This window comes from Taudactylus pleione, unplaced genomic scaffold, assembly GCF_031769625.1.
Source record: "Taudactylus pleione unplaced genomic scaffold, aTauple2 ptg000247l, whole genome shotgun sequence".
Classification (NCBI taxonomy): Eukaryota; Metazoa; Chordata; class Amphibia; order Anura; family Myobatrachidae; genus Taudactylus; species Taudactylus pleione.
Genome location: NW_028284649.1, coordinates 321472 through 347932, shown reverse-complemented (window position 1 = coordinate 347932; position 26461 = coordinate 321472). Strand labels below are relative to the sequence as shown.

The 26461-nt window shown below is 43.8% G+C and overlaps 2 protein-coding genes across 2 annotated transcripts in view; both read right to left on the bottom strand.

The window, feature by feature from the left end:
* Nucleotides 1–2905: 2905 nt before the first annotated feature.
* LOC148516567 (collagen alpha-1(VII) chain-like) lies at nucleotides 2906–21163 on the bottom strand. The gene is made up of 6 exons (XM_088479831.1): nucleotides 21051–21163; nucleotides 14784–14929; nucleotides 9018–9137; nucleotides 7977–8039; nucleotides 7671–7847; nucleotides 2906–5842 (listed from the first exon to the last, which is right to left on the bottom strand). Exons 1-6 carry the CDS (start codon nucleotides 21161–21163, stop codon nucleotides 5817–5819), a joined length of 645 nt encoding a protein of 214 aa, XP_088335957.1. The 3' UTR covers nucleotides 2906–5816.
* A 1545-nt stretch (nucleotides 21164–22708) lies between these two features.
* The window catches only part of COL7A1 (collagen type VII alpha 1 chain), a 200995-nt gene continuing 197242 nt past the window's right edge, over nucleotides 22709–26461 (bottom strand). Inside the window, exons 115-116 of the mRNA XM_088479830.1 lie at nucleotides 25946–25994; nucleotides 22709–22782 (exon numbers count right to left, since the gene is read on the bottom strand). Coding sequence (XP_088335956.1) covers nucleotides 22709–22782; nucleotides 25946–25994 — 123 coding nt within the window. The remainder of the gene's footprint in view (nucleotides 22783–25945; nucleotides 25995–26461) is intronic.

The window sequence follows — 26461 nt, the reverse complement described above, 5'->3', positions numbered from 1 at the left end:
CCTCTATGTCTTAGAGAGCGACGGCAGAGCGAACGCTCGCCGGTATAAAGATGCCCACTTTTCTCACTTAGCACACGTCATCTCCAGGAAGTGTATGAATAATCGGAACCATTGAGAGCCATCGGAGGTGCACACAGCGCTTGAGGTAGACCCTACCCCGCCGCAAGCACTGCGATCACTGCAGGCTGAAATACAACCAAGTGACGTGTACAATGACGCTACTTTGCTAATTATTCACTACCATAAGACCCCGTTTTGATGCCCAGACACGCCTGCGTTCGCACCACCACTCCCCCATTTACAAGCACCTTCCCGTTACCACCCACAAATGGCGCTGTCACTCAAAATAGCGTCCTGTCTGTGCACTGTGAGCGCACGATTCCCGGACGCAGTGACTGGTTCGTGCATGCGTACTTTGACGCATACGCATGTGCAAACGTGCGATAATAGCCCATAGCGTGCGTCCGCAGTTTAGCGACCGGGTCTGAATCGGGCCCATGAATTGTAAGCTCCACCGGGGCAGGGACAGATGTGAATGGTAATAAATTCTCTGTAATGCGCTGCGGATTCTGTGTGCGCTATATAAATAACTGGTAATAAATAAAAATAAATAATGTTTATAAAGTCAGGAAAACATCTAGACCATCACTGGATGGAAACTGGACATTTAATGCATGGCCAGAAAATACTACTGCCCCTAGAACACTCCAGTCCTACCGTTAGAGCATTCTACTCCTGCGCTTTCCAAAGCACTCTACTCCTAACCCCTGGGACATTCTACTCCTGCCCTCAAGAGCACTCCTCTGCTGGCGTCTAGAACATACTACCCTTATGTGTCCTGGATGCCAGTAGTAGAGGTTTGTGACTTTATTGGCTTTTAAGTACCAATAATCAGTCGCTCTTCATTACCAACTTACCTGAAAGTAACGAAACAAATATGGATAGACTATTATTGTAGCTAAAGGGGAATATAGAGGGGAGAGGTGTAAATCAGCCCTTACTGTATGTTTCCCTTTTTGTCTAAGGACCTGATTCAGAGTGTATGCAAACCCGATAGTTTGCGCACAGCTCCCATGTTTAATGATCTGTGGATGTGGAGGATCTGTACTGCACATGTGTCGATCACTGGCTGTGTTGGCGGTCCCCCCTAAGCCGCAGCGTGATTGACATGCCGAGGCAGTTCATGGACGGGGGACGGTGCTGCGCTGCCCGCGTTCCCAGAAAACAAGGGCGCGTCGGGTCATGTTTTGTGGGAATGACGAAGCTAACGTCTTCGTCTGCTGACACAGGTTTGCTTGCCTCGGATGTGGGTAGGAGGTGGCCATTCTGGGTAAGCTTGGGCTTACTCAGATGGCCAGTGTCGCAAACATCACGACCATCGATCCAATCTTGCATCATCGGACACGGACATCAGACCTGAGATGCTGCCTAGAGGCGTCTTTTCCTTCAGTCGCCTCTTGCAGCACATATATGCATACACAGATGCAGCTGATGTGTGCACAAGCATACAACTTCCAATCAGGCCCTCAGTGCAGAATCAATGGCTTATATAGGCTAGCATTAAGTTGTGGTAATACCATACTTGCTGACATCCTGGATGCCCCCTCTGGGAGGGGACAGCCAGGTCGGGACAGCAGGAGGGGGGGTGGCTCGGCATATAGGGGAGTGGCCGGGGACATTACTTAACATTAGGGGCGGAGCGGGGGCATGACCACGTCATCGTGGCCCCACCACCCACTGCATAATACTGAGATTATCAGGTTTGTGAAGCAGGGAACAGTGACACGATAACAAGATTCAATGCGAATCGTCACCCCCCCCTCGCTGCGGGGGGTGTGTGTGTGGGGGTTGGGTGCAGGCGGGGATTCCGGGTAGGCAAGTATGGGTTATACTCCACACAGTTTGTTTATTCTTAAAGGATATCTATATTGGACAGGGCAGTGGTAGTCAAAAATGTTCTACCACAAACTTCTATTCGTTTAGGAACAAGTTAAGTTCCTTTTAAGCAAGCATTTCACAATCATTCCTCTTACTTGTACCCCTAGAAAGCATTTTCTTCTATTCAAAATCTTTCTGAACTGCAGACAAGTATGGCTGCCAGTCACACTCAGACTCTCAGCTGGAGAGCAATTGTAATTTCTCGGTGTTGTGAATATTGGTGCCAACAGAAGGGTGGGAGTGGGTATAAAATACCCTGGCCCAGGCCTCTCTGGGGCACACAGATTCTGCTCCAGTATTTTTAACAGGACAAGGCAACGCCATCACGCCTCTGTGGTCATGTGATGGCAGCGGGGGGAGAACGGAGGGCAGGATGTCACACTGCACAGAGCTCAGAGAGGTGTTCCAAAGCCTCTCTGCTCACTACATATGACTGGTTTCTATGGAAGTGACATGACACTGTGGAAACTGCAGAACTATACAACATTAATAGCAACCTTGAAGAACAAGCCAAGGAAAAATGATAAGTATTTATGGTTATTCTTATAGCCTTATTTTTCCATGGATTTGCTGCTTTAGGTAGAACCCTTATCCAGTGCTAGCGGCCAAGTCACAACTTCGTACTTGCTACTTTATTAAGACAATTAAACAAGTATGTGCTTTGTTTTCTGTGTATGTCCCAGGTATTTTTGCTTTTTGGATTTATTGTTACCTTCTCTATTGACGGTTTTTTATCTATTGGTTGTTTAACCTAATGTAGGCAGCTAGTTTGTTCATGAGAATGCAGGCTATCAATACACTGGGAATTAATGATATGACTGAGGCACCATGTACCTTATACCTCTGAGATGCCACTGGTTCTTTGCGATTTAATAGGCTGAATGTTGGTTCATGGCAGTCTCCGCTCTGTGTAAGTGACTGGTACGCTTTGATAGATGGAAGATAATTGCACAGCCAGACAAGAACATTTAAATAAATCCATTTTTATTTGTGACAAATACGATTTGTGTAACTTTAGATACACAAGCAAACAAGTACCCCACCATTCAGTCCAGTATCCTCACACTATGAGCTCTCAGTGACGGTAACAAAATTGTTTTATAGCAGACATGATCTAAAGAAATGACGTCTACGTATCCGTTAGGGAATGTAAGAAGTTACTGAAAATCCTGTCAGGGTTCGGCTATAAAGATGGCTGGACATATTTAGTTGAACGATGGATGTCTGTTAGGCTATTTCTGTAAATAAAAACAATTACATTCCCATAACATAACTATGCACTGCTCAAACGGTATTGGTGAAATATCAATTTTCGGAGATGTCACAGATACATGAGGGTATAGATCAAAGTGGTGGTAGGAAGTGGCAGTTGGTGGTAGGAAGTGGCAGTTGGCCAGGAATTCCATTGATCGTGTGGGATTTCGGAAATTATTTGTAATTTCACCAATGAGCTCTAAGGGGGAAATGTAATTGCCTGCGACTTGCAGTCATAATTTAGATTCCTACGAGTCTGCGATGTATTAAAGTGGCAATCATTTAAAAGGCAAAAAAAAGGGTTTACTGACGTTGTGCAAACTCACTGGAATCTCGCTGATGCCTGTAAGTTGCAGCCTATCACATTTCACTCCCAAGAGGGAGATTTATCAAACATTCTAAAGAGGACCTGTGTAGAAGTTGTTCATAGCAACCAAGGTATCACTTATCTAGTACATTCTATAAAATTATAGCGAGTATATGATTGGTTGCTATGGGCAACTACATCGCTTGTCTTCTTTGGGTTTGATATATCTCCCCTGCTGAATCTCTTTGAAAAACACATTCTTTCACGTCCTATGCCAAAAAATGCGCCGCAGCCCAAAATCCCAGCGAAGGGAAGGTGATTAAAAAAAAAGAAATCCGCTAACGCTGTAATCATTTTTTTTATCCCCCTACTAAAAGTTATAGCGGTGGAACCATCTTTCTTTTGGCAGGATCGCTACCATCTCATACAACAGAGGGGGCAAAGAGTTCACCTTGAAATGATCTTTGTGTGAGAGACGGGTGACTTATTCAGCAGTAATGACGTGAGCAATACCGGCATCGATGTCTGACGGTTTTGTGAGCTACAGTCAATTAGTAAAAAAACTAAATTTAACAGGAAGAAAACAACAATAAGCGATTTATAATAATCACAAGCAATATGCTTGGCTGGAGTTCTCAATAGCACCATATTTCAGTCCCTGAATTCTTTTTTTATTATTCTTTTTTTTTTTTGTTAAGAATAAGATTAGGTTGACAACCATTTTTTTTTTTTCATATAAAGCAATATAAAAGTATATACTGAATATTTACACACAAACATATTCTCAGAAGGTTTAACGCTCTAGATTGGGGAGAGATTTTTGCCAAAGATTTGTTCTCTATGGGTGTCAGTGGTGTAACTGGTTTCTACTAGTAAGAGGAAAATAAATGGCTGTCTCCGCTATATATAGGCACATCCTGTTATTGGGCCCGATACAGAGATGGACGTAAACCCGATATATTCACAATTGGCTGATGTTTTAATTACTGCGCATACATCAGAGTCACAAGGCGCATGCGTCCCGAAGGATTACCGTTGTCGCGCGCAGATAGGATTGACATGCAAAATGATTGACAGGGGCTGGTTGTGGTAAGGGGGGATAGTGGTGGATAGAGAAACGCGGGCATGTTGCGACCATTTTGTAATCATGTCGCAGCCAACGACTGCGTCCTTATACGTAGATTCGCTGGCACCCAGGGTATTAGTTCCCACAGAAATTCTGAGTAACCATAGAAGTTTGAGTAACCATACTCAGAAGTTTGTTAATCGACTGATCTGCGTCCGATGGTAAGTCTTTGTACGCAACCGCTTGGATTTGCGCAGACGCTGGTGGGTGTCTCAATACAAATCTAGGCAGCTGCAACATTTGCATATTTTCGGACAGTGACGCAGTTGCGATGCATGAATTTTTGCATTCATCCCGGAATCATAGTCCAGAAACCCTATGTGGTCTGCGAGAGGATCGGGCTAAATAAATGGCCCTTTATCAGTCTAACCTCTGTGATAAACTGTAAGCGGTCTGCGAGAGGATCGGGCTAAAGAAATGGCCCTTTATCAGTCTAACCTCTGTGATAAATTGTAAGCGGTCTGCAAGAGGATCGGGCTAAAGAAATGGCCCTTTATCAGTCTAACCTCTGTGATAAACTGTATGTGGTCTGCGAGAGGATCGGGCTAAAGAAATGGCCCTTTATCAGTCTAACCTCTGTGATAAACTGTATGTGGTCTGCTAGAGGATCGGGCTAAAGAAATGGCCCTTTATCAGTCAAACCTCTGTGATAAACTGTATGTGGTCTGCGAGAGGATCGGGCTAAAGAAATGGCCCTTTATCAGTCTAACCTCTGTGATAAACTGTATGTGGTCTGCGAGAGGATCGGGCTAAAGAAATGGCCCTTTATCAATCTAACCTCTGTGATAAACTGTATGTGGTCTGCAAGAGGATCGGGCTAAAGAAATGGCCCTTTATCAGTCAAACCTCTCTGATAAACTGTATGTTGTCTGCGAGAGGATCGGGCTAAAGAAATGGCCCTTTATCAGTCTAACCTCTGTGATAAACTCTCACTTTTTGTAAAAATAAAAAAAATTGTGAAAAAAGATAGCACCAATTCTCTGCTACAGAAAAAAACATCTATGCACAATGTAATACGAGTTACGGTTGTCATAATTATAACATTAAAAATAAAAAATACAAATATTTATTTCCCAGATGTAATAACACAGGAACATAATTAGATTTGGGCCATGTCATTTGCAAATTTTTTTAGTGAATCTTACAAAAATATTACACTATACATAATTTTCTCTAGTTCTGCGCGCCATCTTAACTTCCATCTTGAAGTGGTTTATCTGCAAATACAAAAGAGATATGTTTAGTACATTTGTAGAGATAATGGCATGGGAGTAGAGGTGCTTGCTAGGCTGGTGAGCTATAATTGGGGAATAATAAAGTCTTTCCTATCGTGCCTGATGGGAATCTGACCTCTGGTGGCAGAATTGTAGGGGTGACGTCTCCCTGCCTGGCTCTCCAACCCCTCCCTACTTCTGCGCTCATGTCGCTGCAGGAGGAAGCACAGAGTGATGCACGTCTGTGTGAGGGGAGACTGGCCAGCTCCTTATACAGTACAGGAAGGAGTATACAAAGGAAAATCATTTTACCATGCACTTCCTCCTCTTTACTATATGATGGCAGAAGGGCAGAGATGGGACCCTGTCTTGATGGAGAGGTGGCAGATGTTGATGAAAGGATGTGCACAGGGGGAGGCACTGCAGGGGCAGCTCAGCAAAAGGTATAAGGTGTACAAATGCAGTTGGAGAGAGGTGAATGCAGAGTTGGCTCTGGAGGGTGAGAAATAAAATCTTGGTCGCCCCTTAATTAGAATCGGGGCTGCAGAGACCAGCACCGTAATAGGGCAGCAGTGCAGTCTGTGTCGGCCCCTCCCCCTGAGCACATGACGTTGCGCCAAGGGGGCGGAGTGCCAGCAGTAGGAAGTATGGCACTGCCCAGAGGGTGCTGAGGATGTGTGCGATGACAGAGCTCGCACACTCCAAGCTATGGCCGTGGCAGAGACATCGGGCAGGTACCTGTGGTGCTGGGGGAAAGGTATAACCACTGGAGGGGGTGTGGCTATGCCTTCATGCTGTGGGCATGTGAAGAGTTACGCACTCTCTGGTCTGTACAGAGACTCTGGCCTCGGTGCTCCTGACCTTTGATAAAGCTGCACTCAGTTGCAGCGAAACGCGTTAGGACTACACAGTGACCATCACCCACACCTATTGTCATTGTGGACTTATCAGAACATTGGATCCATTTGGCCTGAACCTGCTTTTGGGACTATTAGGACTTTAATCAGGAGGATTTCAACATCTACAGTCACAATGGGACTTTTGTTTTCTAAGGATACCGCACAGTCTGAGGACCCATTCATCTGATTTGTTTCATCACATTTCTAAGGGACATACCTCTAGCGGCACCCAGGACTTACAATCAGTGGACATCAATCCAGTTGACACTCCTGTGTCCCCCCTTCATGCTGTATGTGAACAGGCCCAATACGACATTTGAGGTTGTGGGTGAGATCTCATGTTTTTATATGCCGCATCCGAACTGTGATCATTTTTATATCTTGACATTGTCAAGTGTATCGTGAATATTTAATTTTTACTATTACACTTCTTGAATGTATAACATCATATACCATTTTACCAATATATGTTATTAAATTGTTTAGCGCTATTACCCTTTTTTTCGGTGCTCCTGAGCAGAAAACCACTTGACAGGTTTTTTATTTTTATTAAACAGACAATTTTAATTTGTTATTTTAAGTATAAGTAAATGTGTGATTTATAGCCCCAGAAACACAACATCGATGCTGATCGATTTTCATAGATTTTAAATTGATCAAAATTGATTAAAATTTTGGAGGGGGCCCGTTTGCAGTTTCCCATCCCCGGTGCCACCACGTGCGTGGACAAAACTCTCTCATCGTGATAAAGTCTACAGCACATATCCATATCTTCGGGAAAATGGCCGCCATTATAGATACACCCCTGCCATTGTTCTACTACATGGGGGATATTTTGCTGGAGTTAGTCGTTAATTTGAAAAGAGAGCCTTGTATAGCCCTTGCAGTTATATGAAGCCCACCTCGCCGTACATTACAGTAAGGGAACAAACCTTCTGCTTTTCTGTGTACACAGCGTAGCTCGCATTCCTCTTTCTCATCGAACCGGTTGGAATTTCCATCACAGCCGCTGTACACGAACGGGCGACACTCTCCCACCAGCTGATTGTAATACCATTTCAACGTATACCTGGTACACTGACCCTCCTGCATGGGTAATCTGCATATATCTATAGAGAGTCACAGGATCTTATCAGCATGAGAATATCAAAGTACTCCTGTTAATGTAACAGCTTCATTCCTACATGATGATATCATTGGTATCTACACCTAGACAGGAGAAGCAATGTATTATGTACCATGCATCGAAGTGTCTCTCTTACTCCGTAAGATTTCCATCGGTTCTGTTGGTAAAGTCACACCTGTAATGAAAGGTAAATAGTATTACATTTTTATTTTTTGGGTAGACCTCCTTAGATATTTCCATTTCCTTCATCCCATCCTAAATTAACATATATTTAGTTCATTTTATGCTTCTGGGGTAAAGGAGTGTGCTAGTATCAAGATTAAGTAAATTAAGATTTTTTTTTTTTTTGGTTGGGCGTTGGTGAGTCAATGAGTCCGTCAGTCAGGAATCAAAGAGGAGAGCCACACCAACTGCCACCCCAAATGTCATCTTTGCTTAGTGGGTGCTTCCGTCATGGAAGGAATATACTCCCTGAATTTCATGTTTCTAGGTCAAAGGGTTTCGGCAGGACGTTGATGAGTCTTTTAGTCAGGACACTGCACAGGGGGAGGAAAAAAATGTAGACCTTTTCACCCCATTAGGAGTCGAATAAAAAAAAAATCCCTGCTTAGTAGGTGCCTACATCATGGAAGGCATATACTCCCCGAATGTTATGTTTGTAGGTCCAGTGGTTTGGGCTGGGCATTGATGAGTCATTAAGTCAGTCAGTCAGGATTCAAATAGGGGAGCCACACCAACTGTCACTCCAACTGCTATCAAACATTACGGGCAGTTGGTGTGGCTCCCCTATTTGAATATTGGACTTTGCTGCAGCCCCACCTCTGTAGCTGCCACCCGACCCAGGCAATGAGCCTACAATCCCACAGTAAAAATCCCTGCTTGGTGGGTGCTTACGTCATGGAAGGAATATACTCCCCAAAGTTCAGGTATATATATTTATACACACATGGAACCCTCACAAAATGAAAGTGAGATGAGACCGGTTTATTGAGTAGACCTGTAGATATTGATGGACACACAGTTAAATTAAGTCTATAGGTAGTAACAAATAATCAGAAGAGGATGGGAAGCCATCATGTATGTTAGTTAGATCATTCCCCATTTAATATATGATGAAGCGGATATGAAGACCATTGTTTTTAAAGGCTCTCACCATCCGACAGTACGGTGCTCTCCGTCCCATCTTCATCCATATCTTCCTTGTAGTCATCCACCGTGTATATGTGCTCATAATCGGGGTCATTGGTGTTCACCACCACCCGGAGTTCTCGTCCTACAGGAGGATCATGGGAAGAAGTATTAATAACAGACCTACTGATGGACAGACCTCAGATAGAAAGGAGTCATGACACAGTAGACCTCAAGTAGAATTGGCAAAGAGATAGCAAACTTAGAAATAGAAAGAGAAGCCACAAACTTGGCCTAGGAGTAAATAAATTTACATTTAGGCCTGAGTAGACTACAAACAGAAGGGGCATCTAGAACAGCAGCAGGAGTTTAAGACATTATAATGGGAATATAAAGGAGCAGTGACAGCAGAAGTCTTAACAATTGGAGATGTGAGTCCTGAGAAGATGGAGACAAGCAGCAACAAAAGATCACACTGGAAAGCACCATTGACAACACAGTGTGAGCTAAAGAGCGTTTCACTCGCTATTGGCCACAAAGTTTTCCTAATAACTTTTTAAGTAATTGACGTTCCAGAGGTGGCGATGTAGCGCAGTCCAAAAGTTAAATAGGGGAACCGCACCAACTGCCATCCTCACTGGCAGTTGGTGTGTTTCCCCTATTTGAATTTGCGTTGTTGACTAGAGTGGTGAACAGCTGGCCTTCACTTCGCGCATGCATGAACAGCTGGCCTGGTTGCTAATGGCGAACACTAACAACACTTGCTATGACTTCCTCATGTTTCTCATAGACCAAGGTCTGTCTGTGTCACATTTCACTAAATGTTGTCAACTACTTATAAGAAAAACATTGGGGCCTATAGCAGTGAAACACCCTGTCGAAAGTACAATGCCAGCAGAGTCCTCAGGATGAGGGTATAATGAGATAAAATATTTCAAGCAGTTGAGCACAATGAGGGGGTAGACCTCATGCAGAATGTGAAATAGAGCCTAGACTCCAGGATTATAATACAGGAGAAGTACAGATGTTAGAGAGATTGTGCAATGAGATCATAGACCCAGTGATATATCTATGGTACATCCCAGGGCCCCAGTGTCATTACTGAGCTGGGACTCTCAAGCAGTGACACAGAAATTATATCAGTTGTATACCCACAAATCATACACAACTTTGTAAACACCCAGCAATGCCATGAAAACAATACCAAAAAGTGATCCAAAAATACCCATCAGTGAGCCAAAAGCATAAGGGAACAATGGGAGCATAGACCTGATACATAGTGTACAATGAGTATAGATCTTATACAGAAAGAACAGTCTGAGCATAGACCTCATACAGAGAGTACAATGAAAGCATAGACCTCATACACAGAGTACAGTCAGAGCATTGATCACTGAGCATATACCTTATTCAAAGGGTACAATGAAAGTATAGACCTCATACAGAGGGTATAAATAGAGCATATACCTCATTCAAAGGGTACAATGAGAGTATAGATCTCATACAGAGGGTATAAAGAAAGCATAGACCTCAGATGGGGTACAATGAGAGCATAGACCTAATACAGAGTTTACACTGAGAGCATAGACCTCATACGGAGGGTACAGTGAGAGCATTGATTACTGACAGAGGGAACAGTGAAAACATAGATGTCATACAGAGAGTATACTGAGAGCATAGACCTCGTTCAGAGGGTATAATGAGAGCATAGCCTTGGATAGAGGGTACAATCAGAGCATAGACCTCATACAGAAAGAACAATTAGAGCATAGACCTTGGACAGAGGGTATTATGAGAGCATAGACTTTGGACAGAGGGTACAATGAGAGCATAGACCTCGGACAGGGTACAATGACAGACCTCGGACAGATGGTACAATGAGAGCATAGACCTAGGGCATAGGGTAAAATAAGAGCATAGACTACACACAGAGGGTACAGTGAGAGCATAGATTTCGCACAGGGTGCAGTGAGAGCATAGATCTCGGACACAGAGAACAATGAGAGCATAGATCTCATACAGAGGATACAATGAAAGCATAGACCTCAGACAGAGAGAACAATGAGAGCACAGACCTTGGGCAGAGGGGGTACAAACAAAGCATAGACCACAAGTAAAGGGCACAGGGTATAGTGAGAGCATACACTTCATACAGAGGGTAAAATGAGAGCTTACACCTCACATGGGAGTACAAAGAAAGCATAGGTCTTGCACAGTGGGTACAATAAAAGCATAGAGAGGGTACAATAAAAGCATAGAGAGGCTACAATAAGAGCATAGACATCAGGCAAATAGTACAAAGAGTGCATAGCCTCGGACAGAGGGTACAATGAGAGAACTGACCTCATACAGAAAGAACAATGAGAGTATAGACCTCATAGAGAGAGTACAATGAGAGCATAGGCCTCAGACAGAGGGTACAATGGGAGCATAGGCCTTGGACAGGGAGTACAATGAGAGCATAGACCTCGGACAAAGGGTACAATGGGAGCATAGTTCTTGGACAGGGAGTACAATGAGAGCATAGACCTTGCACAGCGGGTACAATAAAAGCATAGACCTCACATGGGAGCACAAAGAAAGCATAGGTCTTGCACAGCAGGTACAATAAGAGCATAGAGAGGGTACAATAAAAGCATAGAGAGGGTACAATAAAAGCATAGAGAGTACAATAAAAGCATACAGAGGGTACAATGAGAGCATAAACATCAGGCAAAGAGTACAAAGAGTGCATAGTCTCAGACAGAGGGTACAATGAGAGAATTGACCTCATACAGAATGAACAATGAGAGCACAGACCTCAGAGAGAGTACAATAAGAGCATAGGCCTCGGACAGAGGGTACAATGAGAGCATAGACCTCGGACAGAGAGTACAATGAGAGCATAGACCTCAGATAGATGGTACAATGAGAGCATAGACCTCAGATAGAGATTTGGGCTCACTCTATCCTCAGCCCGAGGGTAGGGTGAGAGCATAGACTTAGGACAGGGTACAATGAATGGATAGACCTCGGACAGAGGGTACAATGGGAGCTTAGACCTTGGATAGTGGGTACAATGAGAGCATGGACCTTAGAGAGCGTACAATGAGTGCATAGGCCTTGGACAGGGTACAATGAGAGCATAGACCTCAGACAGAGGGTACAATGAAAGCATAGACAGAGGGTACAATGGGAGCATAGACCTCGGACACAGAGAACAATGAGAGCATAGAACTCATTCAGAGAATACAAAGAAAGCATAGACCTCACACAGAATGAACAAGGAGAGCATAGACCTTGGACAGACGGTACAATGAAAGCATAGACCGCAAGTAGAGGATACAGTTAGAGCATAGACTTTGGACAGAAGGTACAATGAGAGCATAGACCTCAGACACAGAGAACAATTAGAGCATAGACCTCATACAGAGGATACAAAGAAAGCATATACCTCACACAGAAAGAACAATGAGAGCATAGACCTTGGACAGAAGGTACAATGAAAGCATAGACCTTGGACAGAGGGTATAGTAAGGGCAAACACTTTATTCAAAAGGTACAATGAGGGCATAGACCTCACATGGGAGAACAAAGAGAGCATAGACCTGGACAGTGGGAACAATAAGAGCTTAGACCTCATACAGAAGATACAATGATAGCACAGCCCTCGGACAGAGAGTACACTGAGAGCGTAGACCTCATACAGAGGGTACAAGAAACATAAACATCATATAGAATGTAATTGGGAGCAAAGGCCTCACATGCAGCACATTGAGAGTACAGACCTCAGGAAAAGTGGAATGATAACATAGACCATAAGAAGAGGTGGCATTAATAGTATACACATGCAGCAATAAGCTTTAAATATAATACAAACTTGTAAAGACAGAGCAGCAAAGCAGTTAGTAGGAAACGCATTGACTACAGATGAAATATAACAGCTGGCACAAAGGTGATAGTTTATCAAGTCTCTGTGCTTTAACTACAACAATGACTTGTCTGCATTCCAAATAAAAGCCGGGCAAGTTATACAGATACCGACCCAGCATCACAGGGCTCTCCCAGCTAATCTCATTCTTCACTGCAAGCATCCAGAATAATTCACAGAGACGGATCAGAGATACCCATACTAGTCTGTGACATCTAACGACACACTGTGACAGTGGTGGACACTATTCACAAACGTGTGACAGAATAAGCCAACGCTGTATCTTATTGTCCTTTGTTTTGTCTCCTTGCTGCTGTTTGCTTCACCTCTTCAGTTAGACACCCATAATTAAGCATTGGAATAAAGGACAGATTGGAGAGCAAGAATCACCCTTCATTCCTTCCAGCAGGCAGAGTGTTGCGATTGAAGCCACCCCATTGCAAGGCAGAGCAGTTTCTGGCACCTGAGTTGTGAATGAAGCCACCACACTGAAAGGCAGAGCAGTTTCTGGCACCGAAGCTCTTCCATAGGGCGTCGTGATTTTTGCCTTACCTCAATGATCATTACCACTCCCACCACAAACCGAGAAAATCATGTTAAACTAGGGCCAGACATATAGAACTTCTTGGATTACGTTTGATGTCTCTACGCATTTCGACATAAGTCAAAGAGCAAATAAAAAGAGGCTACAAAGGCACTGTGCCCTCTTGTCCTATGTTCAAGCTTTTATTGTCTCTTAGTGTAGACCAGGGTTTCCCAGACTCGGTTGTCAAGGCTCACTTACAGGCCAGCTTTTCAGGATCTTCATGCTTGTGCACAGAAGGTAAATTAAACTTACTGACGTACTTATTAAGTCACCTGTGCTTAAGCATGGTTATAAACATTTGTTTTGTCTGCAATTTGTAACGCATTTCTTGATTGAAGGACTATACTGCTCTGACTTTTCTCTTTTACCCCTTTTTAAAACTGACCTGAAAATCCAGAGTTATTGTTGCACGTGAAACCCGGGCTTTTTCTAATTGGAAAAGCCTCCAATCGAGTTCAGTCACCCGGGAAGCCAACCCTGTTAGCGAGCAGGGTTTTTTCCTGTGAAGGACCTGGGTAAAGCTCAGTGTAAACGTGTAACCTGGGTCCTCCAACCCAGGACACGTTTACAACAAAGGGAGAGCAGCATTCTGGCACAAGAAGATGATGTCATCTCAAGCGCCAACACTGCACCCGTGTGCAGCATGAACGGCACCGATCCCGGAATAATCCGGGTTGGCACCGCAATGTAAAAGCGGTATGTCTTGGGTTTGTCCCGGTTTGGAACCATGTTCCAAATATCGGGTCAGACCTGGGACTTTAGTGTAACAGAGGTAATAGCGACATAAGTCGGAGGCAGGCTGGCAAGGGGCATACGAGGACATTTGTGACTAGGAACAGCCTTGATTTTACAGATTAAATTTGGAGATGGAAAGTTGATAGGGTTATCCATCGATACACAACAGATAGTCAACTCATCAGTGGACTTTCACTAAATACCATGGACCCATATGGCCAGTCATGTAGTAGATTCCCCTAATATGCTTAAGGGGCGACTGAGCTGCCAAACCATTTGGGCTACCTATGTGCAGTAGTACCCTACCCACAATAGCTTATTACATGAAACTGGCCTTAAGGTCAAACTACTTCTTGCCTCAGGGACAAAACTTTGCCAGCCTTCCCCAGAGGAAAAAACTTTTATCCCAGCATAGAATGAAAGTTTGCAAGACAGCACAGAGTACAAAGCAGCAGCTGATTCCTATGTATATGTGCGGCTGATCTGTAAGCGGTGTGGACAGTAACTGTACGACTAAACCGACTGTTGCTGTAGCTTCAATCCCAATAGCGCCAACTCACCCTCATCTTCATCAATGTGAGTGAACTTTAGGGCTGGGACTGGGACAAGACGAGAGTTAGATGGATTTGACGGGGGAGATGGATAGTTGGAAAAATAACCTGGGAGGTGCAAGGACAGAACATATTCAGACCGGGGAGCCAGAAGACTGGCAAGTTAATACGGACATGAGAGATTATCACATGCTTTATCACATGCATCAGCAATTGGCCAGCTCAGGCACACAGGACCTGATGTTGAGCTGAAGGTACTCCCAGCAGCAGAGTGTATCTTGGGCACTGCGCCTACTCTTGGGAACCGAGTGTACACCTACTCTTGGGAACCGAGTGTACACAAGTACGGGCTTTGCAGAGTCTTACGCATTTCGCAGATCCACTTACTCATGTAGGAAAGTTTAATGAGGGTGTATACTTATAGACCTGGGCGTAAGCGTAAATACTCCTGCTTCTAGGCGTAGTATTAGGCTGGTGCATATGCGCACTGAATATAATGTCTAGCAGCAAACCAAGTTCACAGCTATGGGACGGGCGCACTGCAAGATGCGTGCAACTCTGCATATAAATGAATGTACGTATTTATTACCATGCACGCAATGCCAGAGGACATGTGTCCGATTTGCGTCCAACTCAGCATCAAGCCGGTAAGAATGGTGATTCAGAGATAGGCGCAGGGAAGCCATTGGGGGCAAGTGTCCGCAGGTTTCCCTCTGCGCATGTGTTTGGACCACACTGCGCACGCGCCACGCTGGTTACCACACGGAGGTGATTCAGAGATGGACGCTAATACCGCAGCAGCTGGGAATTTGCACGTAGAGGAAAATATGTCGCAGCCGTTGGCATGTGTATTGAGATGGCCATCGGCGGCCACGTAGAAACGCAGTGTCGGTCGCAGATGAGTCGATAATAAGCATTCTGAGTAACCCTACGCCTGCCGGGACGGAGACACAGAAGCCATTTTTACTACGTACATAATCGTAGTCGCAGGCTTCGAAACAGTCGCAACACACCTGCCTTTTAGTCGCCACCCCCCCCGTACATGTGTCTGAGCAGTGTGACATCAGACACATGCGCAGTTTACCGATAATCGCTCAACTGCGTAAACATCGGCAGTGCCCCAATCTCTGAATCGGGCCCAGATCAAAATTGCATAGAAATCCTTGCAGTTTCTATGACCGTTTCTGGCTGGTGATTGGGGAGGTGGGCGTGTGGCTACCAGTCGCGGGCGAGACGCAGTTGCACTGACACCAACGGCCAGAGTCAGTTGGACACTCTGCACCTGCCATAGCCTGGTACAGTGTTCGATGGGTGGCAAACGTTTTTTGTACGCATATCGGCAGAATCGTGCACCAAAAGACGCAACTGCGCCCACTTCTGAATCACCAAATGGCGTTTATTGTGAGGCAGGCTGCCAATGTCTGATGCATGAGATGATATACAGTCAGTCATGTAAGATATAACACAACTAAACAAAAACAAAAGACAGGCAAGTGACAGATATCATTCTCCAAAGTCATTGAGGAAATTCAGGAATGTGCTTGTAATGTGCTGTATGTTTCAGCATAGGTTAAGGAGCTTGCAAAGGATTCACATATAACATAATGCACTAGGTTATTAGTACGGTTCTAACGATAGTTATATAACATCTGCAATACGGAGACCGGTACATACACAAGGAGGATACAGGCAGAACACACAAATCTGAACATTGTTAATTGCAGGTAGTAGGAGAGATCAGGCAATTCCGTATTATTAACACTTCAGCCACTCAGGCTGTGTTTTAATCTCAAGGCATGCCCGTTGCTTCTAAAATGTGGAGGGAGCCATTTTGCACAGTGGAGATTTTAAAGTACTGAGGATCCCGGGTACTACTCAACTCCACGCACTTATCACAGCCCTCTGAAACTCTTTCCTAAGTAACTGCATCTTTAAATATAAGGAATGGGTGCATAAAAGTACATATTTGTTCCTTAATGCCTGAAAGTGATATAGAGCCTCATTTATCAAAGAGTTCAAATGAGTGATAAAACACGTTGCATACGATAAATGGTCCTCCAGCCAATCATCTCCTGTCATCTGTTTTGAAAAATTACAGTTGGAAGCTGATTGGCTGAAGCACCATTTATCATACACAAAACTGGTTGAGTAATGAGGCCCATATTGTCTTCTCAGATGCTTTAGCGGATTCGGTATATTTTGTTGACAGTTAGAACGTCAACATTCATCACATATATGAATGTCGACTGATGAAATGTCGACATGCTATCAATGGGGACAATCGGCAGTGCGGCGATGCTGCTATTCTGGTGATAAGCTCCCTAAACCTAACCATAAGCCAAACCTTGGCGTCTGATGTTCCAGCGTTTTCGGGTTTGGTCGCAGCTTACGGCTAATGTTGCAAATCAACAGTTGCGATGATAAGTGTGTCCCTAATCCTAAACCTAATGACGGCATTTCGCCTGTCAACATTTGCAATGTCGACATTGTGAATATGTTTACATTTTGCAGATGTAGGAGACAGAGTGAAAAGTGATAAGAAAGTGATAAGGTGCCAGCCAATCAGCTCCCAACTGTCATTTTTCAAAAACAACCTGTGATATGGCAGTTGGGAGCTGATTGGCTGGCACCTTATCACTTTCTTATCACTTTTCACTCTGTCTCCTAACACTGCTTAGTAAATTGACCCCTAAGGCCGTTTAACAGCAACAACAGATAAAATGCATCAACCCGTTTTATTAGCAACTCCTCCTATCAGTCACTGTACAAGTCTGTCTCCTCAAGGGTCTCCATCTTGCTCCACTAAGGTTGGAAAATCCAAGGGGCCTACATCAGTGCTGTACCGGCTCCTGCCCAGCGATGACAGGTGAACATCGGAGGAAAATCATTTAATATTTTGAGATATCGATGAGCAGGAGAGACGGTTCTCGCTGTGTGGCTGTGAAGGGGGAAGTTGTGTTTGAGAGGCCGAGAGAGCCATGAAATTGCCACTTGCAAGTACAACCGCTAAAGAATGGAGAGAGCTCGAAAATAAGCTGGAAAATACTGTACTATAGATGCTTACATTGGGATAAAAAAAATGCAAAAATAAACACACCAAAAAAAACAAGCGATTGTCGAACCCTTAACGATGTATCAATGTCCGATGACAAACTCTAATGTGCACCACCAGACGTCACAAAGGAGTTTGAGCTCCACCTGTGCTGTTTTGAGCTTTGTAAATTAGGGTATTACTGTAACTGAATCAAAGATCAAACTAAACACTCTGGAGGTCATTTATAAAGCAAGAAACAAACACTGTGCAAATGTAACTTTCCACTGGGGGATGGGCACAGGTTTGCAGAGCAAGATGGCTGCAAAAGGACTTCATTATGCAGGAGAGCAGAGCATGGGCCAAGGGAAAATGAGCTTCCTCCAAATTTTGCTATGAGCACCTGGTTCAGATATGAGCACCGTGCCCCGTAGATGGATGACCGTGAATTTTCATAAACGTTCAGATACTTACTGCCCCCTCCAAACCCCCCTTATACTTTATTATGATTTTCAGTGCAATATGTATGTATGCGCTTTTAGACCTAATAAGACAATCCACATTATCATATAATGGGCCAAATGTAATAGGGTGAGAGTTTAGAAAATATGACAGTTTCTCACACAGTCCGAAAACAAAGCACAGAGCAAACTCGCATGTTTTTCAGACTCAAAAAACGCACGATTTAAAATCTCATCCAGATGTTTTCCCATTTTGAAGATAAAACTCCACCAATGTGAGAGATTACTGCTAAACTCTCACATTTTCTAAACTGTCACCCTATTACATGTTGTATGCAGTCGGGAAGCCGGCGGACCTAATCCCGACAGTCGGCTTTCCGACTGCTTAATCCCACTGAGGGTTAAATGACCGGCATCTACATCTAGACGGCTGTCATTTTACCGACGCCGGGAGACCAGCGCCCGGCATCCCGATCAAAGTGATGCCGGACGCCGCTGTGGACAGCCGTGTTTAGGTTTAGGACTCCCAGGGGGGATTTAGGGTTAGGCATCCCCCGGGAGGTTAGGGTTAGGCTAGGGGGAGGGAGGGTTAGGGTTAGGCACCCCGGGGGGGGACTTAGGTTTAGGCGGCGGGGAAGGGGGGGGGTTAGGTTTAGGCACTTAGAGGGGGGATTAGGGTTAGGCACTGGGGGGAAGGTTAGGGTTAGGCACCCCTAAGGGAGGGTTAGGGTGGGGGAATAGGTTAGAGAATACTTACCTGGGGACGATCGGGATTTTCATCCTGTTCGGGCAGCCGCTGTCGGGTAAATCATATCGATTCCTTACATTTGGCCCAATGCGTCTTTACAGCATATGAAAGTATTTGAAATGTTTCCAGCTGGGTAAATTCTTTCCTGTTAGCTGTTGCTTTTAATACTCTATTCTATTTTTGAATTTTATTTTTGTTTTAATGCAGAGCAAACATTTAAAAGCCCAGTGACCAATTTCTGTGGCTTCTTTATCCTGTTCTGGAAATGTAAACATACTGTAGAATGTATAAATAATATAAGCTGTATACATTACGATCTTTAGTCCAGCTATAAATCGATGAAGGGGAAACTCACCCTGAAGCGTGTTGAGCCTAGTAGGATTGCATGCATTTTATCTGTTGTAGCCACTAAACTCCCACATTCTAGCTGATTCCCCAGCACTGCGATCTGTAGCTACCAGTGCAGAATATTAGTCATATACCCATAGCTATGGCCGTGTTACATGACACCATAGGCTACAAGTAGCAGAAGATTCCGTTTTATGCTTCATCTAGTCACTTTCTGCGGTCATTAGAGCACTCAGTGGTGCATTTTGCCTCCTCCTTTTTCCCTTCCATTTGGCATATTTTTTATATCTATTGTGGATTAACATTTTTTAATAGGCTAATAAGTTTCATACTTAATGCAATTGTAATAAACAGTAAGAACATCTCCACAAGTCCTCAGAAAAATACATGCCCCCCTCAACCAAATTTGTCTTTATCTGTTTTCAAAGTTACATTTTCAGTTTTAAATAAGAACAGTATGGACTCTATGCCCCTGTGCTATCTCCCGAAAAACACCCAATATAGGCCCTCATTCAGAGCCGCTCGTAAGCGGCAGTACGCTCGTTCCGAGCGATATTTGCACATCTGCGCATGCGTACGGTTTTAGTACGCATGCGCGAACCAGTCGGTGCGGCCGAAAATCGTTTGTTCGCTATATAGCGAGTGCCTGCTAATTTGAGTGACAGAATGAGGCGTATGTGGGTGGTAACAGGGGAAGGTGCTTGAAAAGGGGGAGTGGAGATCAGAACGCAGGCGTGCTTAAAGGTCAAAGCGGGCGTTTTATGGGTGTGCATAATTAATACAGCAGCGTCATTCACCACGTCACTGGGTTATTTTATAGTCAGAACTGCTCGCAATATTGTGGTTGAAAAAACCAACCACAAGAATAGCGAGCAGTTCATACGCTGTTCGATGTACTCGATTAATCTAATAAATAGCGGACATGACGTATGATGCGAGCGGCCAGGGGGCGTTTTTATCAAATAAACGAGCGTATGTTTTGCTCGCTCGTTCAGACATGGAGGCGGCAACAGACCGCAAAGAGCGAACGGTTCATTTGAATAGCCACCCCCTTTTTATGAACGAGCGAGCGCTAATTGCGAGCGGCTCTGAATGAGGGCCATAATCTGCTACTGAGCTGTAACATGCTATAATATCACCTATCCTCAAAACAAGTTCTCTTGACCCATCTCTCTATACACTATCTCATAATTTATTTCCTCCTTTTGACCTCAAAGCTCCTAATTCTCAAACCTTGTCTCACATCCTACTTGACCGGCTACAGTCATGTTTCCATCATTTATTCCCCCAAGACTGCCTTCAATGTGAGCAACTGTCTTCTAGAACTTCTGCTAACTTCTCTTCAAGCTCATCCTCCAGAACCTCCTAATCTATTGACACCATTGACCACCATCTCCTACTGCAAACTCTTCACTCCATTGGCCTTTATGGCTGTGTTCTCTCATGGTTCATTTCCTAGCTCTTCAACCACTTCTCTGTTTGTGTCTCAAGCTCCTCATCTCCTCTCCATCTACCCGTTTAGAGCTTCTGTCCTTTGTCTTCTCTTCTTGTTGTAAACATTCTCCTTTGGTGAACTAAACAACTCTAGCACTATTTTTGCTGATGACTCCCACACCTGTCTCTTCTACCCCCATCACCCTCCTTCTCTCTTTTCTTTGGTGTCCAGCTAACTTCTCATGGATACTAACTAAAGCTCAAAATGTCTAAAACGGATGTGCATTATTTTCTTTTTTTTAGAGTCTCCGACCCCCTCCATATCTTTCTCTTCATGAACATTAACACCATCTCCCCTGTTCTTCATCTCCGATGTATGGGTGTCAACCTTGACCACTGACTCACTATATCCATTCTACTTCCCAGGCCTATTGCGTCCACCTTCACAACATTGCCAAGATATGACCCTTCCCAGCCTAGATGCAACCAAATCTCTCATAGACTCCCATTATTATATTTCACGTTAACTACTGTAACCTCATCCAGTTTGCCGTCCTACTCACTCATCTTTCCTTACTTCAAACCATCTTCAATCTTGTGGCGAGATTTATTTTCATCTCCCACAGTTCCACAATCTCTACCTTGGCTCCCATATTGTGCTTATTGTTCAACTAAGCTTTAAGCTAGGGGTGGGCAATAAGCGCCCCCCCCCTGCTGTTGTAGAACTACACATCCCAGCATGCCCTGCCACAGTTTTGCTATTTGGCCATGCTAAAACTGTTGCAAGTCATGCTGGGATTTGTAGTTTAACAACAGCTGGAGGGCCCACCCCTGCTTTAAGCATAACATGCAGCACCCACTGGACTACGCTTTGAAGTATCATTGTGTACTATAAATAAACAATGATGATGATTAATATTCATGAGAGTGCTGCCTATCAGCCTACTATGAACCAATGAGAAAAAGGGGTCTATTTACTAATCCTTGGATGGAGATAAAGCCAATCAGCTCCTAACTGCTGATATTCAGTAGTTTTCTACTCTTAGGGGTCTATTTACTAAGCCGTGTTAGGAGATAAAGTGAATGGTGATAAAGTACCAGCCAATCAGCTCCTAACAGCCATGTTCCAGGCTGTGTTTGAAAAATGACAGTTAGGAGCTGATTGGCTGGTACTTTATCTCTGTTCACTTTATCTCCATCTAAGGCGTAGTAAATAGACCCCAAAGTGATGTCACTACTTTCTATTGACCTGATAGGTTGCATTTCCATTAATAGTGGCTCAAGGCACAAAATGACCCCTTCCTCTGTGTGAGACTCTTTAATCTGTAGAAATGTGTATTAGATATGATATGACAATTAATGCTTTTCTGTGTGTCGTGCTTGATCTTCCAGCTTTCGTGGGACTGCAGCACCCATTAAGCTGGCTGAAGATGGCGGACCAGAGATGCATTTTCACCTTAGTTGATTTAAATTGTCTTATCATAAATAAGTTTTGAGCAAGGGACGCACAACAATCCACACACCAATATGACACCAAAATGATTAATATTCATATCTTACCAATAATATTAGTGCAGGCTGATGCTGCAAACAGTTTCCACATTCAAGATTCTGTGAGTCTAATGACACAGCAGCAGAATCTAATTCTCCTCATTCAACTGTACTATCACCAATGCACAGTGGTGGCAGCCATTTTGGGGGAACCTATTCCATGACTTGTTAATGTGACTGGTTTCTAGTGAATTTTCATATATTTTGGCCAAGCCTACAACATGGCTGCCTACACCGTGTTCCAGCAATGGGTGCTTTTTCCCTACTTCGCTGTCTCCCCATTTAATAGACATGGATTGTTCTGAAGTTAAATAATAATTTTAGTGTCCATCAATGCCCGGGTGTAGATAGAGGAGAGAAACTACAACACATATTTATAGTCAAACGCTTTGTTACCGACATTGGTTTCAAGAAATGGGAACTGACCTCCACACGCTGAAAGAAAAAAAAGACATAAAAAGACAATTGTGAGCTGGCAATTAATGCAACACCTACAATCATGGCACAGTGCCCTCTACTGGTGATAGTACGCAAACACTATATTAAGTGGCATATTTATCAATCTTTTGTTCTACTAAAATAATGTGAAAATGGGTCTTTTCACACCTTTTTCACATTATTTTAGTTTCACATGAATTTAGCAAAGGGCTTTTGGAGGAGATTTTTGCAAAATTTGCATCAGGTCCGCATGCTGACCGCATTTCCAACACCTCTTATGGGAATGCGGCCAGCCCAGATTTAACAAACCTCAATTGTTAAATCTTTTCGTACCAAAGCACTTCTAAACTAACGTCATCTTCAGGTGGCATTAGTGGAGTCTTGTTCTATTTCCCGTAGTACTTCCTGACATCTGACAGGCAGAGCAGAGGCCAGAGCCGGCATCTGTTATCAGCCTGTGTCTAATAGGACACTGACTGAATGCATAAAGAAAATAGGTGTTTATAATAGAAAATAAATAAAGCAAAGCTTACCTGCACACAGGGATCGGTGAGCTGTTTCTGTAACCTGATGAGCTGAGCTGTGAGGCCAGTTGAGCTGCCTGGCTGGGACATTCATTGCAACTTAGCTGATCACACAGCACAGCTGATCAGGTTATAGAAATAGTTCACCGATCAGTAGGGATGGCCATTGGAGGGGTTTACATAGATGGGTCCATCGGTGGTTACCATCGATGGCACCAAAACCATCTATGGTGAACCATCGATGGTTGCACCTATTCATGGCCACTGCTGCGGTGGGGAACGGCGGACCGTGGGCTACTCAAAAACAGCGGTGGGGCTTAGCGGGTTCCGGGGTGGGGCTAAGCTCCATCCTGTCCAGAAAAGAACAAAAAAAATCGTCTCCCACTCCTCCATCGATGGCAGAGAACCATTGGCTCTCTGCCATCAATGGTAAAAGTATTCAACATCAGCCATGAACCATCGATGATTTTGAATCATCGGTGGTCGATGGCTATCCCTACCGATCAGAGGTCCCTGTGTGCAGGTAAGTTTTGTTTTTATTTAGTTTCTATTATAAACTTCTATTCAAAAATCTAAATTGTTATAAATAGAGCCCCAAGGGTGGATACATACAATTTATTTTCTGACTGTAGTACATTTTATTTAAGCCTGGCAGACTGGGAAATAAAGGTTATACGTCTGTACAGCTTTGGTATGCATATCATTGGTCTCTTAGCCATACTGGACTATCAGCACACACTACATTGGTAACTGCAATATCAGGCTGAAAGGATCAGGGACCTTAAATGTTGTTTCTACAGCTGATATCCTCCTTTGAACTGCAGATACCACATTTTGAATGGATGGCAAAAAAATAAATGCATCCCTAAACTTTATAGCGAATGTTATTGTATGTACACATCGCCAATTTAACAAATGTTTCATGGACCATTATTCTCTCCAAAATTTCCTCTTCCACTCGGGACAAAGGGTCTGATTCAGCAGGAACACAGTTGCTAATACACACGCAATCGGCCGATTGTTACGTTATGCGCATGCATAGCAGAACGCATGCGCAAACCAGCCACTGCGATCGGAACTGTGATCGCAGTGACTATGTAGACCCATCGCAGAGTGATTGACAGGAAGTACCGTTTGGGGGTGATGATGTGGGGGTGGTCGGTGAAACGCAGGCGTGCCAGTGCGTTTGAACAACGTTGCAGGGGCGTGCATAAATTATCCACTGTGATGCCGTACGCAGCTTGAGGACTGAAGTTAGCAATTCCTGAGTAAGGTCTGACCTTGTGTGCGTGAGGCTGCGATGGTACTCGATTGTACCGATGGTTTCGCTGTCTTGCTAAACATTACAGATGTGTGCAAGGTAAAGTGGGTGTCCTTATGTTATGCTGCGACGGTATAGCGATCGCAGTGGATTAGCATACTATCGCAGTTGAACTGCTTGCGCAATCACTATTGCATTCGCAATAGTGATCCTTACTGAATCAGGCCCAAAATGCTCTGCTCCCAAATTGTCACATTTAATTTACTATCACAAATACCTGAGCTGCATGAAATTTTCTCACCTTTTCATTAAAAGGACATTTTGGAGGGTGCGATCGTTTGTCAAGCTTTTGGCAGATTCATATTATGTAATGACCATACCATTCGCTATAGAGATCAGTGTTATTATTATTTTTTTCTTCTTTTAAATTCCAGCCACTCAGATTGTAGCATGAATATTCCATTCATGCTACAATCTGAGTGGCTGGAATTTAAAAGAAGAAAAAAATAATAATAACACTGATCTCTATAGCGAATGGTATGGTCATTACATAATATGAATCTGCCAAAAGCTTGACAAACGATCGCACCCTCCAAAATGTCCTTTTAATGAAAAGGTGAGAAAATTTCATGCAGCTCAGTCCGGTGGTTTGGAGATGGTGTATTGATGACCAATAGTGAATAGGTTTATGCCACAATATATAGGGAACAGAGGCACATTATATTCACACACAATCTACTGAACATTTTATGTCAGTTTCTACTAAGAATTGTGTTTGGGACGAGACGTCAATCACAGGTGTGTTTGGCCATTTTTTTACAACCTGCAAATTGACTAAAGGCAAACTCGGGTGAGAAATCATGAAACTCTGCAAAATATGGGTGGAAACACAAATAGAAATAAATACGCCATTGGCCAAACTTGCAGGTACTTTCCATAGACTGGAATTCACCAAAAATTGTGATTATAATCACGGGTGTAATTTTAGCAAACTCCGTCCAAAATAGAAGTTTTAAGTAGACTACCTCCTGAGCTGCGTGTTTAGCAGAAACATACACAGATCAGTGTGATCCGTGTATGTTTCTGCCTGTAACTAACCAAAAAAAGGGTTAAATAAAAAAATTGATGTGGGGTTCCCCCCCAAAGCATAACCAGCTCCGGCTATGTGAGCCAGTCCTGGTTCTAAAAATATGGGGGACAAAATGTGTAGGGATCCCCCGTATTTTACGAACCAGCACTGGGCTCTGTGAGCCGGTCCTGGTTTTAAAAACCACGGGGAAAAAATCGCGTGAAGCTCCCTGTATTTAAAAAATTTACATTTAAGGTTTTGCAGTGCTTTGCAGAGTATATTCAGCATCATCGTGATCCTACTTACCGCAGTTCTGGCTCATTTCCTGCCTAACGAAGCCTCGGATTTCCTCCTCCTGACATAGGACAGAGACACAGAATATATTGCTATTCTTTAGATATAAGACTGTGCAGAATATTGTATATGTTGCAGAACATGCTTCTCTATTCGAGGGTCAAACAGGGAAAGATTGCGGGATCAATTTTACTGTGACTAGAAGATGTAAGCTTCATGGAGGATTAATAAGAACATTCTAGAAGAGAGTACACTTTTACAACTAAGGTTCAATCCAATTGTCTGTGACGATCTCGCAGGTGCGAGTCATCACGACAACAGACGCACTTGATTGCAGCCTGAATTTGCATAAAAGTGCTCGTAGAACCATGGAGCTCGAGTTAAATTATGCAAATTCGGTGTACGGAGTGGGCCATGCGGCGTGCGAGATGCAGTACAATTGCCAGTGTTTTAACGCCGTGTCAACGGCAAATTGCACCCTTCGCAAACAACTAGATTGACCCTAAAGACACAGAGACAACTTGAGAA